Genomic DNA, 25482 nt, shown 5'->3' on the forward strand with positions numbered 1-25482 from the left:
TCCCCAAGCCCAGCTCTGCGCCAGACAGGCCAGCCCAAGGCCAGGTCAGAGGTGGAAGTCGACTTTTTAATGATAATTACATCTTGGAAAGGATCTACCAGCAGCTGATTGTCAGACTAGTACGGTTTGTTTAAAAATATAAAATCTAAGGAGGCTCCCGCCTGCGGTGGTGCAGCCCGACCCTTGCCTGTGCCTGGCCCCTCACACGTACTGCTTCTTCTTGGTGGCCGCCTTACTCGCCAGGTCCTTGGCTTTCTCCGTGGCAGCCAGAGCCGTCTCCTTGGCTTTCTCGGTTGCTTCCTTGGCCGTCTCCACCAGCGTTTTGGAGGGAGCTTCTCCTGTAACACACAAATCGTTATCCCCAGCCCTGGCTAACCCTGCCCTGGCTGCTGCGAGCTGTCTGAGCCCGAGCTCTGCCCCCGCCCCACGAAGGGAGAAGAGGAACCCTGTGTTCCCAACCCGTGTGCATCGCGGCACGTCGCAGCAAGCTGTGGGCACGTGACTGCTGCCCTGCTGCTTCCCCCGCCCGCCTCAGCTCCACCCCTGCCCAGCCTCCCTGCAGGCCTCGGCACAGCCTGGACTCGCTGCCTGCATGCTCCGCTCTGGAAGAGCAGGCAGTGCCCTTGGGGCAAAGACGAGGATTTCACGGTCAGTTTAGCTCAAGCTGTGGCCTGTCCATCGACTGGCATGATGCCAACATGACCCGTAACCCCCAGACACCCATCCCAGTCAGGCACAGCCTCCCCTCTCAGGTGCTCACCTTGCATTTTTGCTAGCACGTATTCAAATCCCTTGGTACTCTTGGTCACGTTGCTTTTGAACCTCGCCAGACCAAACTCCTGCAACAGAAGAACCTGTGAGGGTGCAGCCCCGGACCCCTGCTCATACAGAGGGGCTGCATGCGGGGTGCTGTCCCAGCCTGACCAAACCCCCAGTGCCCTGCAGGTGTTACACTGCTTGGGGTGGGTGGTTTGGGGCTTCCTGAGAGCTTGTGAGGGGTGTGGGAGAAAAACAGCACAGGACAGAGGGAGAGCACAGCAGGATGAAACAGCAGCACTAAAACCTCCCCAAATAGCGGGGCAAAGCATGGGCTGTGGGCAGCACTCACCTGGACAGCCCGCGAGACGCCAAAGAGGCTGGAAGAGACCCAGGCCTCCCGCTTGACCTCGGTCCAGTTGCTGTTCTCCGGGTTCACCCGGTAGACGCAGCGCTCCTCCACCACCTGCGGGCACAACCCCGGCCGTCAGCGCTGCCCGGGAGCACCCCCACACCCGCCGCCCTGCCCGCCCGCACCCACCATGAGGCGCGCGTGGTTGATGTTCCAGGTGAAGGTGGTCATGGTTCGGTTCTTGGGGTCCACGATCGAGTCCTCCAGGATGTAGACGGAGTGGGCGACGTTGGCCGGGAAGAAGCGCTCGGCCCAGCGCGGCATCCGGTTGGTCTTGGTCAGGAGGCGCCGGGAGAGCAGCTTGTGGTCGGCCGTCACCTCCCGGTGCACGATGTCCTCGGTCAGGACATGTTTGCTGCGGGGGGGACACGGGGAGGGCGGTCAGGGGGGCACCGGGGGGCCCGGAGCCTCTTTGAGGGGACCGGGCAGGGAGCTCCGAGGGGCTCCGGGCACCCCCCGGGGGGCTGCGGATCAACGGGGGGGGGGAACCGGGGGGGTACCGGGAGGGGGGAGGGGAGGTGTGGGGGGGCTGCGCACCTGTAGGGGTTGGGGTAGCGCTGCCAGAAGGCGGCGAAGACCTGGTCCCAGGGCCCCTTGAGGACGCCCAGGCTGGCGCAGTACTTCCCCATGGGCCGCTCTACGCCCCCTCCTCCCCCGCTGCGGCCCGGGCCCGCTGGGCGGCCGCCATGCGGCCTCCGCCCCGCCGCGCCGCCGCGCACTTCCGCCTTCGCTCGGCGCACGTACTTCCGCCTGGAAGCCCCGCCCCCTTCCTCCCGGTGCGCGGGGCGCGCGCGCGCGAAACAAACCCCGCCCCCCTTTTCCCCCCGGTAGCCACGCCCCCTTTCTCCCGGTAGCCCCGCCCCCCCCCGGCGCGGGCAGGATGAGCGGGCGGCGGGTGGACGCCAAGGTGGTGCTGCTGGGCCAGGAGGGCGCGGGCAAGAGCAGCCTGGTGGAGCGCTGCGCGCACCGCCGCTTCCGAGCCGGGCCCTACCAGAACGTGAGGCACCGGGAACCCCCCCCCGGACACCGGGAGCCCTCCCCCCAAAACCGGGAACCCTCCTCCAAAACCGGGACCCCCCCCCCACACCGCTCGGAGCCTCCCCGCCGGGTCCCCGCCGTCCGCTCCCCGCTGTCCCCGCCCCGCTCCGGGCTCCCGGTGGCCCCCAGTGGTCCCCGCCGCGTCCCCGTCCCGGTTTTCCCTCCCCCCCCCGCCCCGTGTCCCCGCCCCGGTTCCCGTCCCCATGCTCGCCCCCTCCCCGGGACTGCCCCCCCCATGTCCCCCCGGTGTCCCCCCCTGGTTCCCAGCCCCGAGCCGGGTGTCCCCGCCGTGTCCCCCCGGTGTCCCCAACCCCGTTCCCCTCCCTGTCCCCGTCCCGGTCCCCGTTGTGCCCCTCACCGGGCCGGTTCCCCCCCCCCCGTTTCTCTTGCAGACCATCGGTGCCGCCTTCGTGGCGAAGGTGATGGCGGTGGGGGACCAGGCGGTGACCCTGGGCATCTGGGTGAGCGCAGGGCCCGCGGCCACCCCCAGACACCCCCCTCCCGGTACCGGGACCCCCCCTCCAGCCCCAAAACGACCCCCCTCTGATGTCCCCCCGCAGGACACGGCCGGCTCGGAGCGCTACGAGGCCATGAGCCGCATCTACTACCGCGGGGCACGGGCTGCCATCGTCTGCTACGGTACGGGCACGGGGAGGGGAACGGCGGGGGGACGGGGGTCACGGTACCGGGGGGACGTGGGGGGGACGTGGGGGGCCCGGGGCAGGGCCTGACCCCTCTCCCCCAGACCTCACCAACAGCAGCAGCTTCCAGCGGGCCAAGTTCTGGGTGAACGAGCTGCAGAACTGCGAGGAGGTAAATAAATACGGGGACGGGCCCCGTTTTGGGGTGATTTGGGGTGGTTTTTGGGTGGTACCCGGTGCTCACCACCTCTCCCCTGCCACGGCCCCAGGGCTGCCGGATCTACCTGTGCGGCACCAAGAGCGACCTGCTGGAGGACGACCCCCGGACACGAGCGGTCGATTTCCACGATGCTCAGGACTACGCCGACGGTACGGCCCCGCTGCCCCGACCGATCCCCCGGTGCCGGTACCGGGGCTCCCCGCGCGGCGGCGGCAGGGCCTCGGCTCTGCCAGGAGCCTCCCCGAGCACGGCACGTCCCGACCCGCGGGCTGGGGCCGCTGCCAGCTGGGCCGGGAGCTCCGCGGGGCCGTGCCCTGGGTCCCGGCCAGCGGGCACAGCTGAGGGGTGAGCCGGGGAGAGCCGAGCCCCGGGGGCACATCCCGCAGCGCTGACCCCGCTCCTCGTTTCAGAGGTGAAGGCAGAGCTCTTCGAGACCTCCAGCAAGACCGGGCAGAGCGTGGGTGAGTAGCGCCCGGTGCCGCGGCGGTGCCCCTCGTGTGGGGCTGGTGGGTGGCTGTGCGGGGTCTGGGGGGGCTGCTGGCACCCACGCAGCCCCCGTGTCCCCCCCGCAGATGAGTTGTTCCAGAAGGTGGCCGAGGACTACGTCCACTTCACCGCCTTCCAGGTGATGACAGGTGAGCGGGCAGGGCCCTGCCGAGCGCCCGGCGCCGGGGGTCCCACGGGGAGGGTGCAGGGGAGGGGCGCTGCGGGGGTCCCGGGGCTCTGCTCCCCCCCCAGGCTCTGTGCTGGGTTCGTGCCACGCTGTTGAGGACGGTCCCCGTGCATGGTGTCCCCCTGTCCCCTCACCCCAGGCAGGGGGCAGGAAGAGCCAGACGCGGACCCTGCTTGGGATTTTTGGGGGATTTAGGGGGGGCTGCGAGCTCTGGGCTCCGTTTGTCATTGCGGTGTGGACGTGTCAGCAGCCGCCTCCTCCTCCGCTCTCTTCCAGAGGAGAAAGGCGTCGACCTGGCCCAGAAGAGCAGCACCTACTTCTACAGCTGCTGCCACCACTGAGGCCTCGTGCCCGAAGGGAATCGCTGCTGCGGGGCGGCCGGCCGGCGCTCGCTGGACTCCTCCCGTTTTTTTACTTGCTGTATTTTAGCTGCACGAGCCGTCCGCGGCGCGCAAAGGGAGCGTGGCCCCACGGACTTGCTCCCTTCCCCGGACTCGGCGTGCAGAGCTGCGTGGGGCTGGAAGGTTCCTGCGGCGTGAGGAGCTGCGGGGTCGCTGCCCCCCCGACCCCGTACCCGCAGGAGCTGCATCCCCGAGCCCCAGCAGCAGCCCCTAACTTATTCTCTCGAACCAGCGCCTGATTCTTCGCAGATTATTTAAGTGTCTCCTCCTGAGGTGTGCAATGTAAATAAAATGCATTGTGGTCTGAGAACGGGCTGGCGGACGTGACGCTTGGGGTCCGATCCCGTCCCTGCACCCGGGGCCGAGCTCCTGCGCCCTCTGCGCTCCTCAGCAGCTCCCGGGGCCTGCCCGACCTGCTGCGCCCGCTCTGCAGCCTGGCCTCTGCCCGGGATGCGTCCCGAGGCTTTGTCCTGGCTTGCCCTGTCCCTGCCGTGGGGCACGGGGTCACTGCACCAGGTTTGTGCCCTGGGTGAGCTCGAGGTGCCTCCCACCCACGGTGCCCACGGGGCTCTCCCGTCCCCACCCCGGGTGCCCGCGGTCGGCATCGCAGCAGGGCTGGGGCCCCCCCAAGCTGCCCCCCGCCCCCTCAGCAAGACAAAACACAGGAGGACATCGAGAGTAAAGTTAAACTTTACTTTACAGTAATTTTTCTTCTATATACAAAGAATTACAGTACATGTTCTGGGAGCACCTGGGCAGGGCAACCCTCTTTTCATTATAAGTTTCACATACACAGCCAACAGTCTAAGGGGAGCAAAATGAAAGTAATCAATGGTCCAAGACTCTCCCCTCTCCCTCTTCTAAAAATAATATACATGCTGGAAATATGTAGGTTTCTCTCACCCGCTCTGGCACTCCCGCTTAGAACCGACAGACGCGACCTGGACAGCTCTGAGTGACCCCGCGGCCCCCCAGAGCACCCCCCCGGGCCGGGCACCCCCCGTTCCAGCCACGATTTCCTTCGGTGAAGCCCGAGGAGGGGACCCCGGGCAGGACACCCCCAGCGGGTGGCACGGGGCGGTGTCCTGGCCTCAGGGAGTCCCCACACCACCCGTCCCCTCCCTGGCAGCAAAGGAGGGGGAGCGGGCACAGCTTCGTTCCCCGGCAGCCCCCTGCACACCCAGGTACGTCCCCTCGGGGCCAGGCCACCCTCCCCAGGACCCCAACCCAGGGCGCGTGGCACCGGAGGATGGCAGAGGCTGCTCGGGACCGGGTGCGTTATTCTCGGTGTCTCGGAGGGAAGCGGGCTGGCGGGGCAGTGAACGCAGTGCTGTGGGTTATCGGGGTGTAACGTGCCCTCGGCAGGGAGAGGGGAGGGGTGGGGAGCGTGCCCCCAGCACCCTGCTCCCCCCAGGCCAGCACAAAGCGCCCTGCCCTCGTCCCTGCACATCGCCTGGGGCCGCCCTCGGCTCCAGCCACGCTCCACCTCGAGCCTCCCGGTGCTGCTGCTTCTGCTTTTAAACAAGTTCCCAGTGTCTTTAAAAAAAAAAAAAAAAAAAATACACAAAACCCAGTTCCTTGAAGTCAACAACTCGGAAACATCAGAAAAAAACAAAAACTGAAACCAGCTCAGTACCAAACGGACACACAGAACATGCAGGTAGCGGACGCCTGGCTTGCTTCACGTGGCTCCACTCGCTCTCTACGCTCACAGGGCCCACTGGCACGGCTGGTTTGGGTCTCAAAACCACCACAAAGCAAAGGAACCCCGTCTCCCCGGGCGCAGGAGACGTGCCTTGTCCCGTTTGGGTCGCAGGCACCGCAGCCCAGCCCCCAGCTGCTTGGGGACGGGGTTCAGCCCGCGGGCTAGGAGCCGTGAGTCCAGCCCTACTGTGCTAAGCTGCCAACGTTTTACAATAGCACCACGATAGCCCAAGAGCTTAGCCGAGGGCAAACTGATTAAAACTTTACCTTGAAATAGGACATAGCAACACCCATTTCTCAGATTTCCCTAGGAGGTAGATTCAGTGCTGTAGGGACTGTCTGTCACCGCCGCTGTCCCGCTGCCTCGCTCGGCTGGGATGGATTTTGGAGGCGTTTCCCCACCCGTGCTGCCCGAGGGCACCGCACCCTGCTGCCACCACGCCGGCCAGGTGCCCCTAAAGCCAGGTCCCCAAACCCCACGCCCCATCTCCCAGCCCCTGGGAGCCCCGAGCCCCCGCCAGCCAGACCTCGGCTGCAAGCGCCCCCGTCTGCGTTGCCACTACCACGGGGGAGTAATTAGCACAAAGCTAATTTGGGGTGATCAAACCACGGCGCGAGCCCTCGCCGGACCCGGGTGGCGGGCTCTGTCGCTTCCTTTCGGAGTAGCTGCACGTTTTGCCACTTTGCTTTGACATTCGCTCGCTGGCGAAGGCTGAAAAGACTCATCGGGAATTTAGGGCAAAGCACATTACAAGCAGGTTACAATTACGGTTATTCCAAACATCAAGCAAAATCAGAAGTTTAAGGCTGAAATTAAAAATAGAACAGAAGGTGTTGAAGGTCTGAGGTTCCTCAAACGGCCTCGCCTCCGCCCTGTTGCGGCACCCGCTGCGAGCAGCTGACGATGCGTTGGGGTTAGGGCTGCTGCTCGTCGTCCTTCTTCCCGTGAAACACAGCTGAAGCTCCTCTGGCACCCTAAGCCCACATCTCGCCTTGCTAGTGCCTGCTCTTTAGGTTTAACCAGGTATCTGATCCCATCTTAAAGCCCTGTGCCTGTAGGGGGGTGGGTTTAACCCCAATCGTAACGCATGCACCCACAGCAACACCTGGAGTTTGTGCACAGAAGTGAATCTTTGTTGTTTTCTTTTTTTTTTTTTTTTTTAAATAGGAAAAAAGTTTTAGCTTGTGAACAGCAATAAAGAAAGCTACCGTGAGCTAGTCAGCATCAGAAGGTACAGGGTAGGGGATTATCCCTCGGTGATCTCTTCCCATGAGAGGCCCATCACCTTGCTGGTACCCACCAGAAGAGCTCCTCCACCAGCAGAGGGGAACTGGGACTCTCCTGCTCGTGGTGGGGCACTGACCTGAGCCGTGCCGTGGGGCTGAGGCCACGGACAGTGACCCCAGCACAGTGTTCAGAGCAGGGGCAGCCCGCCCCAGCAGCAAGCACGCCGCCAGGAGAAGCAGGCTGGAAGCTGTGAAGGCTTTCAGCCCTTTCTCCACCGGGAAGGGAGAGCTGTTCCTACCAGGGGACTGCTGCTGGAAGCTCACGTGAGCCTCCCCGAGATGCCAGGGAAAGGGAAGCTGCTCTGAACGAGGATCACAACTGCCCTCGATTCACCTGCTGATCGGAGCACGCCAACACACCACCAAGGTGCCACAGCTGCCGCCCTCGGCCACCGCCAGCCTTGCACGAGCAGCCCACCAGGGGTACGAGTTACATGCCGCCCTCCTCTGCATCAACAGAATCTGTGACTCAAACTGGCTGAACTATACAAGGCAGAAAATGAACCAAACTGCTTCGGTACACACCTCTCCTGCTCCAAGGCTGTGCCACCAGCTGCCACCCGAGCGCTGAAGCAGCCCATGTTTTCTCTGTGGGGGTGTCACTGCCCGAAGCTGCTCACCCCAGGTGAAGGCAGGCTGGGAGCAGCAGGACTTGAGGGATGGACCTCCCCACCTCAGGCCACGAGCACACACAGAGCCCAGCACATATCTCAGAAGCCCTCCTGGTCTGGCAGAGAATTACCCACAAGGGCTGGGAGGGAAGAGCAGCTCGCTGGAGTCGGCTTTCCAACACGTAAGTGGAAGGGAGCAAGTCAGAAACCTGGATCTTTGCAGAAAAGGCATGAAGGGAGCGAAGAGAGGTGGGGTACGGTCAGATGCAAGGTATAAGGCTGTGGGTTTGAAATGCCATGCAACAGTTCTACCCACGGTCACTGCTCAGAACAAGCTTTCGGATAACCCACGTGCTGTGTGAAAGGCTTCTGCTGCCGTCAACCTCGCCCTACTGTTTGAGCACACGATTTACAGAAGTGATTTTTCAAACCTGCACTTACGAGAACTCACTGAGAACTTCTCCATTTTACAGATTTAAAAAAGCCTGCACCAAAAATATTCACAGTTTAATTTTCATGAAACGAGTAGCTAGTTAGCACGTGACGACACAAAGCGGAGCTGGGCAGAGCAGCGCAGACACCTCTCTGTTACAGCTGGAGCTGGCTGGGTGGCTGGCACGGAGCTGACCCTACTTATATACTCTACATGACTACGTCCAGCTCATGGGAAGGCCTATAAATGTGAATTCGAGGTTTATTTTCCTTCTCACACATGATAAATACTTAATATACTGAAACTCATTACCATTTTTATTTTATTTTATTTTTTTGTTTAAAAAAGTTAAATGCCCTTAGATTACCTTCTCTCTCAACGGCTCTGAGGAGTTGTCCTGATTCCCTTTGTGCAGGAGTCACGCAGAAACACAAGCTGCTTGCACTTCCCCAGTTTCAGCAGCGAGCAGGAACTGACCTGCCAGTCTTCCCGGAAAAAACATCATTAATCAGTAAGTTTCCATAAGCCGTAAAGCTTTTTTTTTTTTTTTTTTTTTGAAGTCGCTAGCTATTCTACAAAGGATCTGAAATGATGCGGACTAGAAGAGATGCACCGCAGCACGGGTAACGCCCCCAGTGCCCAGCACACCCGGCCTTTACAGCAGGACGTTGTCCTGGGGTGCACACGTAAGGAAAGGAGAACGGATCGGGATTTGTCTTGGTACATGCGCCTGCCTCCCTTCGTAGAAAACAGCAAAGCTCCAAGAGCAGCGAGCAAGCACCTGCGAGCCCAGGGATGCGCTCCCAGGTCAGAAGGAAAGGGTCAGCCCGGAGCCAAGCTCTGTCTGGGGAGGGTCCTGCACCTCTGCCCCCGAGGGAGGGGGGTCTCCGGCACCACACAAAAACCTGGTGGAGGGCACCGAGATCTGAGGCTGCGGTACCCCGATCAGCAGAGCTCAGAAAAAACAGAGGAAAGGTGGTGGGAGAACGGCCGGGTCAGCAACGTGTCCTCAAGCAGGGTGCTGACTGCACTGTGCCACTCGTCCTCCTCCTGCCTGCATGGGCAGCGCTGGCGCACGGCACCCGCTGCGAGACGCCGCTCCGCTCCTCTGGGGCTTACCCCAGCTTCTGCCCCAACGCTGGGGCGAGCTGCTCGCGGCAGGCTGGACACCCACCGGGTGGCAAAAGGGCTCCTCAGCCGGAAAAGGGCGAAGAGGAAAGAAGCCAGCCAGCTGCTCGAGCCCCGTGTTCCAGTGTGAGAACTACGATTGGGTCGGAAGGACACACACGCGCACACACACACACGCACACCGACACAGTCCAGTTAATTCAAGTCTCCTTTGGTTGTAGGTGAGCGAAGCTGGAAGCTACCCGAGGGGGAAGGTGCAGAACGGGTCCTGAACACACACAGCACCCTCGCCTCCGCGCTGCAAAGTCAACGACAGGCTCCGACCGCAGCTCTGCAACGCCCCACGCTGCCGGGAAGACCTGGTGGGATGCGAGCACGTCCTGAACGCGTCCGAGGCAAGGGGAGAAAAGACCACGCGAGGCTGCTGGCTCACGGTGCCGGCACGAGTCACCGAGAGACTGGATGGAAACGTCAAGGGGAGCAGCGACACCAGCACAGCACCGGGGGAAGTCCCTCTGCCTGCCTCTGCTACTGCTGCTTTACAGGTCTGGGTGTTGGCAGGACGCACGCCGCGTGTCCCGCGCTAAAGGGTGAAGACACGAGAAGGAAAAACCCGCCAGACGGCTTCTTCCAAGATCTTTCTTGTTCCCTGACCTCCTTCAGATTCCCCGCTCCTGGGGCCTGGGCAGTCGCAGCTTTGTATCGAGGAGCCTCCGCGGATCCTGCCTATTGCTGGAGAAAACCACAGCGAGCGGGTGCGGGAGGCTCCTCTCCTAACAGCCGGCACCACGCCTGTCCCTGGCGCGCCGCGCACGCAGCACGTCCCGGTGGACACACGGACAGAACCTCGCAAAGCAAAACCCCGCAGGGCAGACAGATGAACCCCTCCCCTGCCTCCACAGAGGTCGGCAAGAGAGTACGCGCCTGGCTGCTCGCCATCCGAGCCCTGAAACCTCTCCGATCCCGGGGCAGCCTGACGGATCTGCTTCCTCTAAATACAGTTAGCAAGGGCGAGGCCCCTCGCTGTACGCGGGAACCTGCCCAAGAATTGGACCTGGAGCTTGAACACGCTGGATCAGTAATGTGACCATTTCAGTGGAATTTGAGGTTTTACCCAGAGTGGACTCTTTATTTCAGCTTTACCATTCGCAAAAGGAAGAGGAAAAGCTCACGGATGCTCTCTCCCTTTGGCTGGGCCACACTCAGACTGAAAGTGAATGTCCTTGCTCACGTCACGAGAGAATATGGATGGGATGTGCATGGGTTAGGGGCTGGGCTCAGGGAAGTGAATAAAGAAAACAAAACAAAGAATCCCCCTCCCTAAACATTAAAAGACTGAAACCTGCCTCCCATGTTCACCGACCTCACTTTGGCTCTGAGTCAGCCAATTCGTGACAGACAGAATCCTGGTTACGGGCTAGCGCTGCGTTCTGTTCAGGCAAAGGGTCCTGCCCCCGAGGAGTATGTACTTTTCCAGCCAGCCAAGAAATCTGGTCAAGAGTCTGAATGTTTGTGACAATCCACTGCGTCTGCTCCGGGGGCACCGGCGCTTCCCTGGCAGGCCGGGGGGTCTGCTCGAACGCACGCAATCTCTCTGATGTCCAAGGGGTTTGCTCGGCGGGGGCTGAGGCCACTTCCCAGACAGGCTGCAGGGTCGGCTCCGGTAGCTTCTCCGCTGTCCGGGGTGACTGCTCGGCAGGCGTCAGGGCTTTGGCGGCGGGCCAGTGGCTTTGCTCGTGTGTCTGGAGCTTCTCCGTGGGCCAAGGTAACTGTCCGACGTGCGGCACCGCCTTCCCGACCGACCAGGAGATCTGCTCACCGGCTAACAGGGTCCTCTCCTTCTGCTGGGGGTTGAGCTCCGCGGCGGGCGCTGCCCTCTCCTTGGGCTGGGCGTTCTGGTCGACGGGCCGCAGCGCCTTCTCCGACAGCAGCAGCCTCGGGGCCGATGCGGCCGGGGGCTTCTCCAAAACTTGGGGCCGAGGAGCCACGGCGGCAGCCAGCTTGTCTGAGGCCTGAGGCCACGGGGCCGTAAGAGCCAGGGGCCTCTCCAGGAGCTGAGGCCGAACGGCCCCGGAGCTCGGAGCTTTCTCTGGAGGCAGGACCCGCAGCGCCCCGGCATCGGGAGCCTTCTCCGGGGGCAGGGGCCGCAGCACGCCGGGGCTCAGAGCTTTCTGCGTGACGGGGATCCGCAGGGCCCCCGAACCCAGAGCCTTCTCCATGGGCAGGACGTGGGGCGAGCGGGAGCCGTGGGGCTTCTCCAGGGGCAGCGGACGTGGCAGCCCTAAGCTGGGAGCCTTGTCTGTGGGCAGGATCCGCGGCATCCCCAAGGCAGGAGGCTTCTCTGCAGGCAGGGGATGGGGTGTCCCGGAGCCGGGAGCCTTCTCCGTGGCCAAAACCCGCGCTGCCCCGGAGAAGGAAGCCTTCTCCGGAGGTGGAGGCCGCGGCCCCCCCAGTCCAGAAACCTTCTCCGTGGGCAGGATCCGTGAGACCGGGGAGCTGGGGGCGTTTTCAACGGGCAGAGGCCACAGCACCCCAGGGCTGGGAACCTCCTCCGGTGCCGGGGCGTGTTGCACCACGGAGCTGGGAGCTTTCTCCACGGGCTGAGGCTGCAGACTCTGGGCAGCAGCTTTGCTCAGCAGCTGAGGCTGATCGGCCACGGGAGCCTCGTCCACGGGCTGTGCCTGCAGGGTCCCCGCCGTGGCGAGAAGTCTGTCCGCCAGCTGAGGGTGCAGGCATTTTGTCGGAAACTCATCCAGCAGCTCGGGCTGCTGGGTGCCGCTGTCGCCGAGCGACTTGTCCGCTAGCTCCAAAACCTCAGCGGCGGCAGGAGGCTCGTCCGACAGCTGGAGCTGCAGGGCAGCGGCAGGACCGAGCGCCTCATCCGACGACTGGGGGCTGCCCGGAGATTTGCTGGGCAGAGGAGGCTGCGAGGCGTCGCTGGAAGCCTCGTCCAGCGGCCAGAGCACGGCGTTGGCGGGAGGTTTGTCGGGCTGCTGAGGTTTCAGCGCGACGATGATGGGCTGCTTCTCCGACTGCAGCCTCAGGGACAGGGCAGCCTGGGGCCTGTCCGACGGCTGCAGGCGGAGCGAGAGGGTGGTGGGAGGTTTGTCCGAGGGCTGCAGCCGGAGGGAAAGGGTGGTGGGGGGTTTGTTGGACGGCTTCAGCCTCAGCGACAAGGTGGTGGGGGGTTTGTTGGAGGGCGGCAGTCTCAGCGCCAGGGCGGCGGGCGGTTTGTCTGGCGGGGGCAGCCGCAGGGCCAGGGTGGTGGGGGGCTTGTTTGAGGGCTGCAGCCTCAGGGCTAGGGTGGTGGGGGGCTTGTCTGAGGGCGGCAGCCGCAGCGCTAGGGTGGCGGGGGGCTTTTCTGGGGACTGCAGTTTGAAGGCCGGAGGCTGAGGTAGCCTGTCCAAAGGCTGAACGCTCAGGTCTGTGTCTGCAGGCGGCTGCTCTGCCGGCTGGGGGTCATCGCCGTTAGTCAGTGCTCCCATGGGAGGCACGTACTCACGGATTTCTCCTGGCTCTAGGGGGTTAGGGCCGCAGGGATCGTGCTCTGTGCAGCACAAGCGTCCATCCAGCTTGGAGATGAAGAGCATGCCTTCCCGGTGCTGCTTGCAGAAGGATCTGGGGCACATCTCGCAGAAGGAAGCCGCTTCCTTACCACACATGTCACACTGATGCCACGGGCACTCCCATTTTCCTGCAGCACAAACACAGGAGAAAAGACAGAACTTAGGAGCGGTATAAAGGGAAGATAACGAGGCCTGCTGCAAAGAGTTTGAGGGCAAGAGGCAACGCCCCTGTAAGACTCCGATGCAATTTTGCATGTTCTTCTCAGATCCTGCCATAGCTCCTAGGCTAGAAGGGCAGCTAACAGGAATCTGCATCCTTGGAAGCAACACGGGAAATCATAACTGCAACAAACACAAGCTCTGCCAGGTCAGACCGAAAGTCCATCTGGCTCCAGTATGACACAAACCAGTACGGGTCCCTCGGGAAAAGAAGACAGCCCCAGCTTGTACTTCTCTGTGTCTCCTGTTTCCAGATGAGAGCAACAGTATCTGCGCAGAATACACCCAACAGACTTTAAGCAGATATTTCAGGTTCGTCTTAAGTCTTTGTTTAGTTCTGGGCCAACATCCTCCCTTCCTGTTTATCACAAAGTAGTGCTCAGAGAGCAGAAGACATCAGGGAGTAGGTTTCTCTTGTCTCCATACCCAAAGACATCTTTAACCCTGTGCACAGACATGATAAAAATGCTTCTTATCGTAAAGCCAAGCTGTGCCCTGAGCAGCTCAGTGCCCACACGGATTCTTTTCACCACCAATATCAACGCCATCATGGAGAAAAATAAATAAGCAAGTCAGCATGACAGCAGAGAGATTGTTTCCTTCACTTGAAGCTGGATCTCACTGGTCCATCTCCCCGCTCCCCTCAGCCAAGGCTGCTGCTGTCTCCGCCAAAAGCTTCTCATCAGCTTTAAGGCCCCGAGGAACCACTTGTACCCAGGGCACACGAGGCAGAGGCTCTGCCCTCTCACCACGGGATCAGCGTGGCTGCCTTTCCAAAGACTCTCTCTTCTGCCTCTGTGCTCCCCTCAGTGCCTCGTGTTCCCCCTGGCTCCTCATCCTGCTGCAAAGAGCAGCTCCTTGCATGGCAGCCCCCCGGCGCCTTGAGCACAGCCACGGGCATCTGCACAAGCAGCGACAGAGGGCAGCCGTGGGCACCAGCAGAGCACTTCCCACCTCTCTGAACCAAGCCCACACACCCGTGGTTTTTGCTACTAGCTCTTTTGCAGAGAGGCTGGCAGGCTGCAGCACCGCGCTGAGCAGCTGTGGTCATCTCCTGGTGCTGTTGTGCAACATCAGCTTTCCACTCCCCCCTCTCCTGCTGCTTTTCCCCCTGGGCTGAAGAAAACACGCAGTCAGTTTTTCCCCTCCTTTGAAGCCAGTCCAAGGCTTCTGTTCTGGTCTTAAATATGCACACAGATTCTGTGTGCCTTTTCCAGTTTCTTGACATCACTTTCGGGGCAGGGTTGTTTAAAATTACATGTGTTCTCCCCTGTCTCAGGCTCGCAGTGCTGCAGCGTAGGTTATATCACTGCTCCCCATCGGTGTGCACAGAGCCCCTTTGCACCGCAGGGCAGGGCGAGCTCTCATGGTGCACTGCTGCTGAGCAGAGAGCAGTCGCTCTGAACACTCACTTTGACCAGCGGAAAGATTCTGGAATTATTTAAGAGGTCGCTTGTACAGACGGAAAATAAAGTCAGTCAAAAAGTGTTGGTGTGTTTCAGGACGGGTAAATCGTATCAAACCCACTCTAATGGTCTCTGACAGGATAAAAAGGCTAATGAATAACCATCTCTCCAGAGACAGCCCAGAGCTGAGGAGCTCCTGGAAGCAGGATCGCACCATTAGAAACATGCAAACAAGCAGGAAATTCCAATTACTTAACAGCAATGCCCATGACAGAAGAAATATTTGAAGTAAAAAAGAGACAAACCTTTGATGTCCTGTATATATGTATATATATTCCAAGGAACAAGCTAGGAAAATAACTGCCTACGTATAAAAATGGTAAAAGGGTTACAAAAGGCTGAAAATTGTTCTCAAAACCAGCTATTAGTGGTCTTCTGGCAAAGCGAGGGGACTTCTCAAATGAGGTGCTTCAGGAGTCTGATTTAGCCTATATTTTAATTTTCATTTCTGGAAGCAGAATACACCAAGTACTCTTACAGCCTCGTGGTTATCTGCGCAGTCCTGGGAGGAACTGCAGGAATCTGCTTAGACAGGCTCAGAATTCATTTGGTATCAATAAACCGGACAAATGCTCTTGTACCAACAAGGTGCAATTAAGTAAAGCAAGAGCCGGGCAAAGAAGGATTGTAGGAGGAAGAAATCGAATAAATATGTGAAGAAGATCAAGACAACACGACTCAAGGATGATAGGGCAAATCACAAACTGAATATAAAGGTATTTTTGCTAAGCAAGTCAGATCTCATTTCCTGACAAATTTTATGTAAAGCACAAAATAATATTCTGTTCTGTCAGTTTAGCACAATCTCAGTTGCAATACTGTTAAAAATACATGTTACCAGAGTTAACAAAAAAAAAAAATACGAAGGGAAATGGGACACATTCCAGAACACACCAAGAATAATAATTTTTAGAAAAATAAGAGCTGCAAGGAAAGGCTGTTCATTTCATCTGGAAATGCACTTAGGAGATAAGAGTCCTCCAGTATGCAAAAGAATGGATAGCGGGGAGGTGGCAACCCATTGTTTTTTCACTTCAGTCTCTTAGGAGAAGCTTTTCAAATGGAAACCCAGAGAACAGGCTAAACGCTAAAACCTCCAATAAAGAAGAATCTAAAGCATGAGAAAGCCTGCCAGGATGTTTGAATGTCCTGTCTTAGCACAGAAAAAATGAGAATAGAAAGGTGATGTTTAGGACACTCTCACCCTCAGTTATTGTTTCCACAGGAAGGACCTGTGCTCCTTGCAGGCTTTTACATCACATTTGTTCAGTGCTCAACCCAAGCTATCCTGTATAAATACATAATTCTCCCCAAAACTTACCACACACACACTTTCTGCTATCTACAGAATATGCTGCTAGCACTTGTGTATGTTCTGTTACTCACAGCTGAAGGTGTTGGATGCTGGGCTCTGACTCCCTGCAGAGCTCCAGCAGAAGCCCTGCTGCAGCCACTCTCCTGACAGGTGGCTTCAGAGACCTGGTTACACGCTTCCAGCCTGCCTCAGGTGTGTTCAGAGAGGATTTCTAATAATGATGATGCTTACAGTATTAAATCAGAAGTGTTACAACTCCCTAAACCAATTACTCCAATGCAATTCCCTTTATTAACTGAATTTATAATTTCATCAAGCCTACTTGAGTGTTTTGCTGAGGTATTCTACTTCAAAAACTTATCTGGCATTGGTTAAATTCTTACCATTTAATTCTACAGTACTTGATCCCTTGTCAGGCTAACCGAGACTCAGGTCACACTTTTTGCTTTCTGAGTACCAATTAAACCTAAACGCTCATTGAAGGTCCCATGAACTTCTGCAGTAACCAAAAATTATTGGAACAGAGGAAACATTTCCCTCAACCAACTCCTGTAAGACTTAAGTGCAATTTAAGCTTTTTCCTCTAATAGATGTTATTTACTCCTGAGTTACTAACAAACTAGAAACCATTGCACCACTCATCCAGGTTGCCTGTTTCTTTCTCCACATACAACTACAAGTACTTAGGGGATTTTTTTTAACTTTGTACTTTATTTTTTTGCCCTCATTTCACCACTAACTAGGAGATTCTTTGATACTGTTTCCTTCCTTAACAAAGGACTGGTGGCTAGTTAAGACATGTAGCACATTCTTCTTGTTTAACTGCCATTTTCCACCAGTGCTTCTCCTCCTCATTCTTTTCACTCAGTCCTCTGCAGCTTTGGAAAGCCAGCAGGAACTGACTCTTGCTGGGCCTGCTCTCTGCCAGGCCCCAAGGACAGGTCAGTAACCAACGTGCCTGCAGCCACAGCATGGCACAAAGCAGGGCCATGAGGCCTGTTAAAGAGAGAAAAATCTCTCCCATTTGCAGAGGCTGTGAAGAGAGCAGTGCCTGGGAGCCCGTGCCCTGTCCTGCTCCCCCGGCAGAGCCCAGCCGGGCTGCACTGACCTGCGGGCCTCTTGGTCAGGTTGAGGCAGTCGGCGTGGTACACTTTGGGGCAGCCTGGCTTCTTACAAGAAACCAGCTGCCCTCCATCCCCGCAGCTGAAGCACTCGTCCTCCCGTTCCTTCATCACCTCCGCCTGCGACCTGCGCTTCATCTGCGGCCGTCTCTTCATCTTCTTGGACTTCTCCTCGGTGAGGGTGGGCTGGCTCTGCGGGTGAGACAACGCGTTAACACAGCCCCCGACATCCTTCCTCTTCCTGATACAGCACAGAAAACTGCCAGCCCTGTGACTGCCCCGCGGGATGTGATCAAACATCCCACTGCCAGCTACACCTGAGCACATAAAGTACCTCTATGGTGGTTCTTAGTGTTTGGCAACCAATTCATTCGAGTAAATCGAATGAATTGGTTGAATGAATTCTCATTTTTGAGGAAAGAGTCCTGAAGCCCCACACCAAAGCCTGGCTCAACATGCAGTGTGTGCAATTAGCAGCAGCAGGGCGAGGAGCCAAGGCCTGCCTGGTGCCATGGGGTCGTGCCACCTCTCACAGATTCCTCAGTCAAAGCAGTTGGGTCTGTCTCCCCATGACCCTGTCCCTCACAGGAACCTCTCCCCAGGCCTTCCTGGACTTCTAGTGTTTCTCACCCCCATCGTCATTTTCAGCCTGAGTTTATTTGTGATCAGTTTCAACCTGTTCTCTTCCCACAAAAGTCACTCTCCCTTCATGAAGTAACCACCAGGCTTCTCCCTCCTTTTCACAAGCCAACACTTTCAGTCTTCACCCCCAATCTTCCTAATGGCTTTCTTCTGCCTCTCTCAAGTTCATTTCTCCTGAACAGAAGTTACAGAACTACAGACACTGCTCTGGGTGATGTCTCCCAGGGCCACGTACAGTGCCATGAATACCTCTTGGTGTTACAGAGCACCCTGCCTGCATTTCCTTGTTCACAGCTGCATCGCTACAGCAGCTCACAGTCATGGGCTGAACACCACCGCGGCTCCTTCTCCACCACATTACTTCCATTGATGACCTTACTGTAGCTTTGTTTCTATTACCCTCCAGGTATACTCTGGAGTACTGAATCACTGAATTTCAGCCCATTTCCAGTACTTTGCAATTGCCCAACTGTCTCCATGCTGATGGCACCAGACACCTTTGTGTTATCAGTACACTTAAGTTCCCTTGCTTCCAACATCTGTCTTACAGGCAGTAATGGAATAACCACAATAAGTCCCAAGATTGGCATCTAAACGGCCTAAATGCTCTTTTCCCTAGCCTAAGGCTTCCTCTTTCAATGTCCCACAACCACACCCTTTCAAGCCAGGTCCTCCTAATCCCCTGCACTGATCCTCCCCAGGATAAGCCTCCCATTGTACCAAACACTCAGGTTCACGCAGATAATGACAGTATCAAAGAACTACCAATTTAGTTTATATAAACTGACACACGCTAAATTTTATCCCATTTTCCACCTATTCTTTATGTCCAAATGCATGTTCTGCATGTAGAACATCTCTGCATGCTGAGACGGAGCTTGTGAGGTGGTTTTTGCGTGCCTTTATTCTGCATAAACATTAGGCACTATTTTTGTCATCCTTCTCTCAAGATAAAACCAACGTCTTTTTAAAAGCTTTGTCTCCAGAGCTACAATTTAAGAATTCTGCAGGACTATCCAGTAGCCCTGTCATGAGGGTGTTACATACCTTGATGTTTGCTTCCCCTTCACATACAGGTATTTCTGATTTCATCCCATCATTTCCACTAACAGCAGGGACAGGTCAGGCCTTTCTTATCATTGTAAATGCAGATAATGAAATCACCCAGTTGACTGAAATCAAATCAGTCTGATGGCCATACCTAAACTATCTCACCTATTCTCACCACCTAGCACTTAATTACAAGGAGAACAAAGAAAACATTTCACAGTTAATTTGAATATCTAAGCAATTCTAGCATTTCTGACTTTTCTACTGCAGTACATCAGACTCCAGAGCTTTCTTCTGAATTCCTAGTTAAAAAGGTCACTTTTAAGAGTTAACTTGAGTATATAATCATTGAAGTTTTGTCTTGCTGTATCTTCAGGAATCTTGAAAAATGCATCTTTTGTTGCATGAATTAGACTAAAAAATACCACCAAGGTACTGTTTGCTTGGGCTTTGTTTCCTAGCCCACCTCATCAAGATGAAATCACCTCAGTCACCACAATGGAACATTAATGCCAATTTAAGGGCACCTTTCTCTGATTTCCATCATGCAACCTGTAACTTCAGGGCAAAAATGACAGTAGTCGAGCCATGTATAACACAGGAGCAGCACAAAAGAAATTGAACTTTAAATCACAACCAAAAAAGAACTAAACACACCAGATGTATAATTCAACTCATCTGTCAACCTCTGAAGACATCATTTTTTCATAAGTTAATTTGTCTGCAGAACTAAGCTCTCTGGGAAATTCGCAAACCTACCCTATATATTGGCAGGGCTTAACAACCATTCTGCTGGAGCTTTTAACCCTTAACTGTGGGTAAGCTGCCGGTATCGACATGCCAGAGCAGAAGGATTACAGACTGATTTGGTGAAGCTCTTGAAACAAACCAACAGCTGAGACAGATTTAGCTGGTGACAGCTGGGAACTGGGCCAAATGCTTCTGTTATTTCCTTTTCCCAGTGAGAACCAGCTCACAAGAAGGTATCGGAAATCAATTCCTGTTACTGTGACACTGCAGTTACAAAACACAGCTCTCCAAAGTCAGTGAGTTCTCAAATGTAGTGATTTTTCTACTACAGACGTGTCAAATGTATTATTCCTGTCTGATATGTACACTTGAATCACTTAAACAAGAGAATGGAAAATCTGGGAACTTGCTCATTGCATTCTAATTAAAGATAGTGATGCAGAAGCCTTCTAGCTCTAAAGGAACTTGGAGCTAAAGGAATGTGAGTTTGCTGGCCTCCCATGCGTTCTCACAATTTACTCAGGTCTTCATGTAGGGAAATGGGCTGAGCAGAGGTTTCCTGGTCGTCCAACAGAACTCTTTCCCGTGTCTATCTTTTGCTGCTCAAGCATGACTGAAATTGCCATGATAACGAGCAGAAAATTCTGAAAGAACACTTTTATTTACTCTTTGGTTGGAGCACTTCTTCAGTGAATTCAGACCCCAGATCTGCACTCCCAGAACAGTAATTTGAATATTCATCTCAATTCAAGCAGTGTTCTCACAACCATGCTGAAAGTGGACTACCCTTCCCAAAATCTCTGCAACAAATGCACCACATCTACGCAAAAAGGTCATTTGGAAGAACAAAAGCTTAAGGGAGGCATCATACCTTTGGCCGCACTCCTAGGAAGCCACTGCAATTTGGAGCACCACATTTGCAAACTGTCTTTCCATTTCCCAAACATTCCAGATTGTAGTTGAAAGTCAGCTCAGTCCCTGGCACAAAAGCAGATTAAAACCCAAAAGAAGTTGTAACAAACTCTGTGGCAGAATGCCTTATTGCTACTGCTGGAGTAAAAGCACTTTTGAAATAAAACAACACAAATGACTGTCCCAACTACAGAAGGGTACCAAATATTCTTCTCCACATCGATTTGTGTGAATTGAGAATTATGTGTAACCTCACTCTCCTCCAATATCCTACAGCCAAAAAGGGCATTCTGTCCCATACTGTAGGATGCTTAGTTCCATTTCGTGGTCCTATAAATTAAATCTATGAACCTCCATTTATAGCATGGATGTTTATGTTCCACAATGCCAGTGCTGATGTTGTAGCTGATGTGAAATTAGAAAAATTAAGTATGGAAACAGAAAAATTAAGCATCTCCCCAAGTGAGCTACATACCCTCCTCTCCCCTCCTTTCCTTACAGAAAGGTTCCCAAGCTTTTAACTGCAGGTACTGACAGAATGGGGTTCCTTACCAGCTTTGATATTTACAATTGCGAAGAGCCCAACCCGAGTATCACCATTCACACACCATTTCTGAGTCTCACAGTTTGGCTGGCAGCAGTGGTTCATGAACCGAGCGTAATTGCCCTTTGGGCCAGCGTCAATGATTCGATCCTGGAATTGCAAAAAAGCACATTTAATAACTGCCACAGCCCGCTCAAGCCATTGCAGCAGAGGTACCGGTGTGCCAATGAAGTCTTTTTCAGTAGTGACAAGCGCAACACCCAAGACATCTGGTCTCTGGACATCAGGACATCTTGCAAAGCACCTGAGTATGCAAACAGGTTTTAACCAAGTGTTAAGTGCAGCTGGCAGTCGCTCTGTTGCCTGGACAATCAACAGATGGCTGATCAGTTTCCACACTGATGTCTCTGATCAGACCTGGCAGAACATGCAGCGATACAGACTCCTGCCCAATATCATCATCATCTTATAAGGGGCACAGCCTCCTGAGCAGCCATGAAAGCACTACCACTGCTTGCTGGGAAGTTAGCACTCTCTGTAATGTCAGGGCTGAATAAACACCAAGGAAGCTGGTTCATACTTTGCTCCTGATCTTAAGATCCAATCTGAAACTTCTCCACAGCACATTATGGCCAATCTTTCAGTCCTCACTTCCACAAGTGGAAATGCAGACCAGCTCATCAGTGTCTCTCAGCACCTTTTTACTTGCTGGAGAAGAGCACTATCATGCCTACCTTGCAATCATTTTACTTCTGGCTAGGCTTCTGACAAGAGAAGTTCCTTCCACATACCTTATCCAGTGTCAACATGTAGAAATTGGTGATGTCGTGCTCCTGAGCATAGCGGATCCGGGCTCGGCACTCCTCTTCATCAATTAGCTCCCCAACATACTCATTAACAAATTCACCCTGCCACAGAGAAAACAGGCTGATAAGATATGACAAATTCCCTCTGAGATGGAGGGACATCCATCTTTGTGCTAAAACTTAGTTCCTGTTTCCTTTCTGGAATTTTTTTTTCATAATCTTCCTCTGTGCTTTGCAGTCGGTTTGACCTATGGTTTCAATAAGAGCCCTGCATTACAAATCCATTTTACACACAGAAACAAGTGACTTGAAATAAATTAAATAAAGCAACAACCATAGACAGGGTTAACACTCAGGGACAGCATGAAGTAAATCACAAGCTTAGTTATTTTCTGCAAAGCTCAAGGCACTGTGTAACTGCGTTCCAGCTGGAACAACATCCTTTGGGGGACCAACCACGCTGAGAATGAAACACCCAGGGCACCTGCTCCTGCAGTAAATCTGTGGTGTTCACCTGCACTAAGTACTACAGAGCCCATTACAGGGAACCTCAGCTCTGCTCCATTGGTGCCAACAGGTGCCTCCATTAAATAATTGAGCTTTGCTGTTTCCAGACCGTCTGTTAAAAGTGAAATATAAGGTGCATGAAATGGCAAAGAGACCCTCTAACCTACATCACAGCAGGCAGCAAAGCCTAAACAGGACAGACTTGCATTTTTCCCACAGATATCAAGCCTTCCCTGACCACCTGTTATCTCTTCTACTCCTTTTTCAAACATTCCTCTCCTACTATGCTGTCCATGGCCCTCTGTGTCACTTCACTCTTTCTTAGCTTTGGGGTTCTCTTTGCTGGAAAGCTCTTCCTTCTTCATTCAGCATGGATGCGTGTACACAGAATAATTACTCTCGGGATTTAAAATATGCATACAAGTACTCCAACTGCCTGCAGATACTACTCCCCGCAATAATTATAGCCATCTCTAAGACATTACTCTTTTTAAGTGCCAAGATTTGGTCTCAGTTTGTGATACAAGACTTATACTAGAAGAGCCTCGCTATTCAAGAACTGGGGGCATGGGTGCAATCACTGTTCCCCATCCGAAAATTCTGAGTAGTTTTTAGATCAGCATTCTGGTATATTCATAACATCTACCATCCTTACTGACAGATTATGCAATCATCTTTCTTATCCTGTGGGAAATTAACATGAAACATTTTCTTAGTTAGCTGAGCCAAAACATGCTTGTAGGATAGTAAAAAATTAATCCATTTCTTTCCTGAACAGCATTTTATAACAACAAATTCTTTCAAATTACAGAAGACGATTTCTCAAATCTATTAAAACTGACACTGCGCAAGAGAGAAGTGGCAAGAGAAAGCTGCACGCAGAAGCAGAGCACGTACCTTTCTGATGTCTGTTTTGGCTTGCAAGCCCCAGCCTCGTGCCAGCGTGCGGAAAATTTGTACCTCGGGATACTGCCGCTTGGAGAAGCACTGGTTCTGACAACGCTCCCCTGCGGGGCAGACCAGGGGGTGGCACTCGTAGAGCAACATGCGATTGATGCATTCAGAGTCCAGGCCGCAGGGGTTTTCGTCTGTTGGCTTACAGTTGCACCGTGGTATCTCAGACAGGTCTGCAGTGAAGATCTGCACCTTACCCACCGGCCGGTTCACCTTGAATGCACAAGGAGGATGTTAGCTAATTAAGAACAGGCCTTCACGACACATGCTTCTGTGTTCAACCTTTGCCCATGAGCCGACAGGCTGCAGTGCACCGAGGGGTAGGACACACACACAGGCACATATGTTTGTTTTTCTGTGCACACTACTTCAAGAAGTGAACGTTTAGAGGGAAGAGCTAAGGAGGATGCAGGTCCCCCATTAGCACCACCTGGTACCGTGTGTGTTCTGCATCCCCAGAGTGGGGAGAGGCTGCAAAATGTCCCCCTCCCATCACCGTTGTCACCAAATCCAGCCCAGATGTCCCAGCGCTCTAGCTGGGTACACAATATACCAGTGACCGACACCAAACACTTTCTGGGTGTAGCAGCACCTTCTCCGGTCTCTGAGTGTCAGGTCCTTCTCTGTATTTTGTTCTTATAGCCCTATTTTTTTTTGAATCTGTTACCTTCAAGCTGTTCTGTGCTCTCAGCTGTCACTAGGAGAACCAGGCTGGCATGCCCGTGACAGAGTACAGTGGCTCTACCTACGCACCAGGCCACAAGCAGTTAGCTCCCTAACTTTCCTGCAGATGTAAATCAAAGAAAAAACAGACAAGGGTTGGGGTTGGAAGGCCCAAACAGGAGCTCAGAGTTAAGCCAAGGAGCTCTCTAAAAACCGCTCCTGAAGGAAGCAGAGTGCAGCACCAGGTGGAGAAGCGACTGGCTTGTCTTTGGCACGAGCAGGGTCCTTTGGTTTTGGTTAAAGGCAGCGAACGCTGAAAGGCAGGCAACAGAGAGTCAGGACTTTGGAGACACACTGAAGAAAAGCTCCTTGCTGTTCTTTGCCCAGGCGAGCAACACCATCAGGTCCCTTTCCTCTCCCAGAATATGGAGATTGTTTAGCAAAACTATTCCAGCCCTCCCCCTCCCACACTTTCTCAAGTCCCACTCACACAGCAGTTTCTGCACTGGCAGCCTACCACAGGCAGGCCAAGCTCTTACCCTCTAATTTTAAAAGCAAACCTTGCAGAACCCCCAGATTAATCTCTTAATAGTGTCCCCCCTCCTCCTCCTACACTCTTTTTCTCCTAGTATTGCCTCCCATCTCTCACCTTGTCGCTTTTGTGTTCTCCTCTGCTGCTTCCCATCTCTTACTTAAACTGTTAGCTCACCACTTCAACAAAGAGTCACAAGATTAGGACTGTCCACCAGAGGGAAGACGGAAGAATACCAATTTGCTGCTCTAAACTACAAGTGTCTGAGCAAGACCAGCCCCTCAGCATGCACGCACAGCCAGCAGGCATGGCCCTAATCACCAAGGCTCTGTTGGTATGGAGCCAGCTCCAGAACAGGACAAAATTCTTGGACTAGCCACAGTCCTAATCCTGGTGTGATGAAGGATCCCAAATGTATTTTGGGGGCAGTCTCTTGCACTAGCACTCCTTGGGATAGACCTTGAGGGGCTGAATTCCTTAGAAGGTCAAGCAAAGAAGCAGACACAGCCAGCTTTGTCCATTCCATCCTCAAGCCTTGGCAAGTTTTTGGAATTCTCGGGCCAAGTGTCTCCTTTGCTTTCACAGAAACAAACAGCTTGCACACAGACCTCCAAAGATCTACCACGGCTAGTGACTGTAACCATTATTAGTTCCATAAAAAGTGTATTTCAAAGGCTCAAGACATTTTCCAAAATTCCTTTGTTTTGCAGTCAGAGACAGGCTTAAAAATACCCAGAATGAGAAACTAATTTCCTCCACTGGAGGTGCCTGGCCCGTGCTGCTGCCACAGCATCCAGCTGTGTCCTTTACACTGCACAGCACACTCACGCAGTACATACCTGCCTGCCTCAAAAGTCTAGCTATAAACAAGAAGTGCCAGCAATCAATTAAGCTTTCGTAGTTTGCCACATAAAAAAGGGAAGTAGCAGAAGGAAGCAATGAAAAAGAGGAACACAGTCCCTGAGTCACTAGGTTTCGGATCACTCTGGCCCACGCCCCAATCACATATACCTGCCTGGCCCTAGCTCTCCTCTCACACTGCCTCTATCCCGTAGGAATTCCTTGAAAAAATTGGTACTCAACTTCTACATCAAAAAACAGCCCTAAACCTGGATGTCCCCAAAACGCAGT

General features: G+C 54.5%; 3 protein-coding genes across 6 annotated transcripts in view; 1 reads left to right on the forward strand and 2 right to left on the reverse strand.

Moving 5' to 3' along the window:
• Positions 1-45: 45 nt before the first annotated feature.
• Positions 46-1889, reverse strand: PRELID1 (PRELI domain containing 1). The gene is made up of 5 exons (XM_082771795.1): positions 1706-1889; positions 1298-1523; positions 1109-1222; positions 761-839; positions 46-338 (listed from the first exon to the last, which is right to left on the reverse strand). The coding sequence occupies exons 1-5, from the start codon at positions 1795-1797 to the stop codon at positions 202-204; spliced, it is 648 nt and encodes a 215-aa protein (XP_082627921.1). The 5' UTR covers positions 1798-1889; the 3' UTR covers positions 46-201.
• Positions 1890-2029: 140 nt separating this feature from the next.
• On the forward strand, positions 2030-4440 carry RAB24 (RAB24, member RAS oncogene family). Of its 2 annotated transcripts, none has more exons than XM_082771794.1 (8): positions 2030-2165; positions 2599-2667; positions 2767-2845; positions 2952-3019; positions 3117-3216; positions 3478-3528; positions 3640-3702; positions 4017-4440. In XM_082771794.1, the coding sequence occupies exons 1-8, from the start codon at positions 2049-2051 to the stop codon at positions 4079-4081; spliced, it is 612 nt and encodes a 203-aa protein (XP_082627920.1). In that variant the 5' UTR covers positions 2030-2048; the 3' UTR covers positions 4082-4440. The 2 variants fall into 2 exon arrangements, with proteins under 2 accessions (XP_082627920.1, XP_082627919.1); XM_082771793.1 differs by having other exon boundaries at positions 3640-3692.
• Positions 4441-6977: 2537 nt separating this feature from the next.
• NSD1 (nuclear receptor binding SET domain protein 1) overlaps positions 6978-25482 on the reverse strand; it is a 58756-nt gene continuing 40251 nt past the window's right edge. For all 3 annotated transcript variants that reach the window (XM_082771744.1, XM_082771745.1, XM_082771743.1), the window contains exons 18-23: positions 23100-23369; positions 21681-21797; positions 20898-21039; positions 20305-20411; positions 16979-17183; positions 6978-12998 (exon numbers count right to left, since the gene is read on the reverse strand). In XM_082771744.1, the coding sequence (XP_082627870.1) occupies positions 10669-12998; positions 16979-17183; positions 20305-20411; positions 20898-21039; positions 21681-21797; positions 23100-23369 (3171 nt within the window). In that variant the 3' untranslated portion in view covers positions 6978-10668. The remainder of the gene's footprint in view (positions 12999-16978; positions 17184-20304; positions 20412-20897; positions 21040-21680; positions 21798-23099; positions 23370-25482) is intronic.

The sequence above is a fragment of the Aythya marila genome, assembly GCF_965140915.1.
Source record: "Aythya marila genome assembly, chromosome: 14".
Taxonomy (NCBI): domain Eukaryota; kingdom Metazoa; phylum Chordata; class Aves; order Anseriformes; family Anatidae; genus Aythya; species Aythya marila.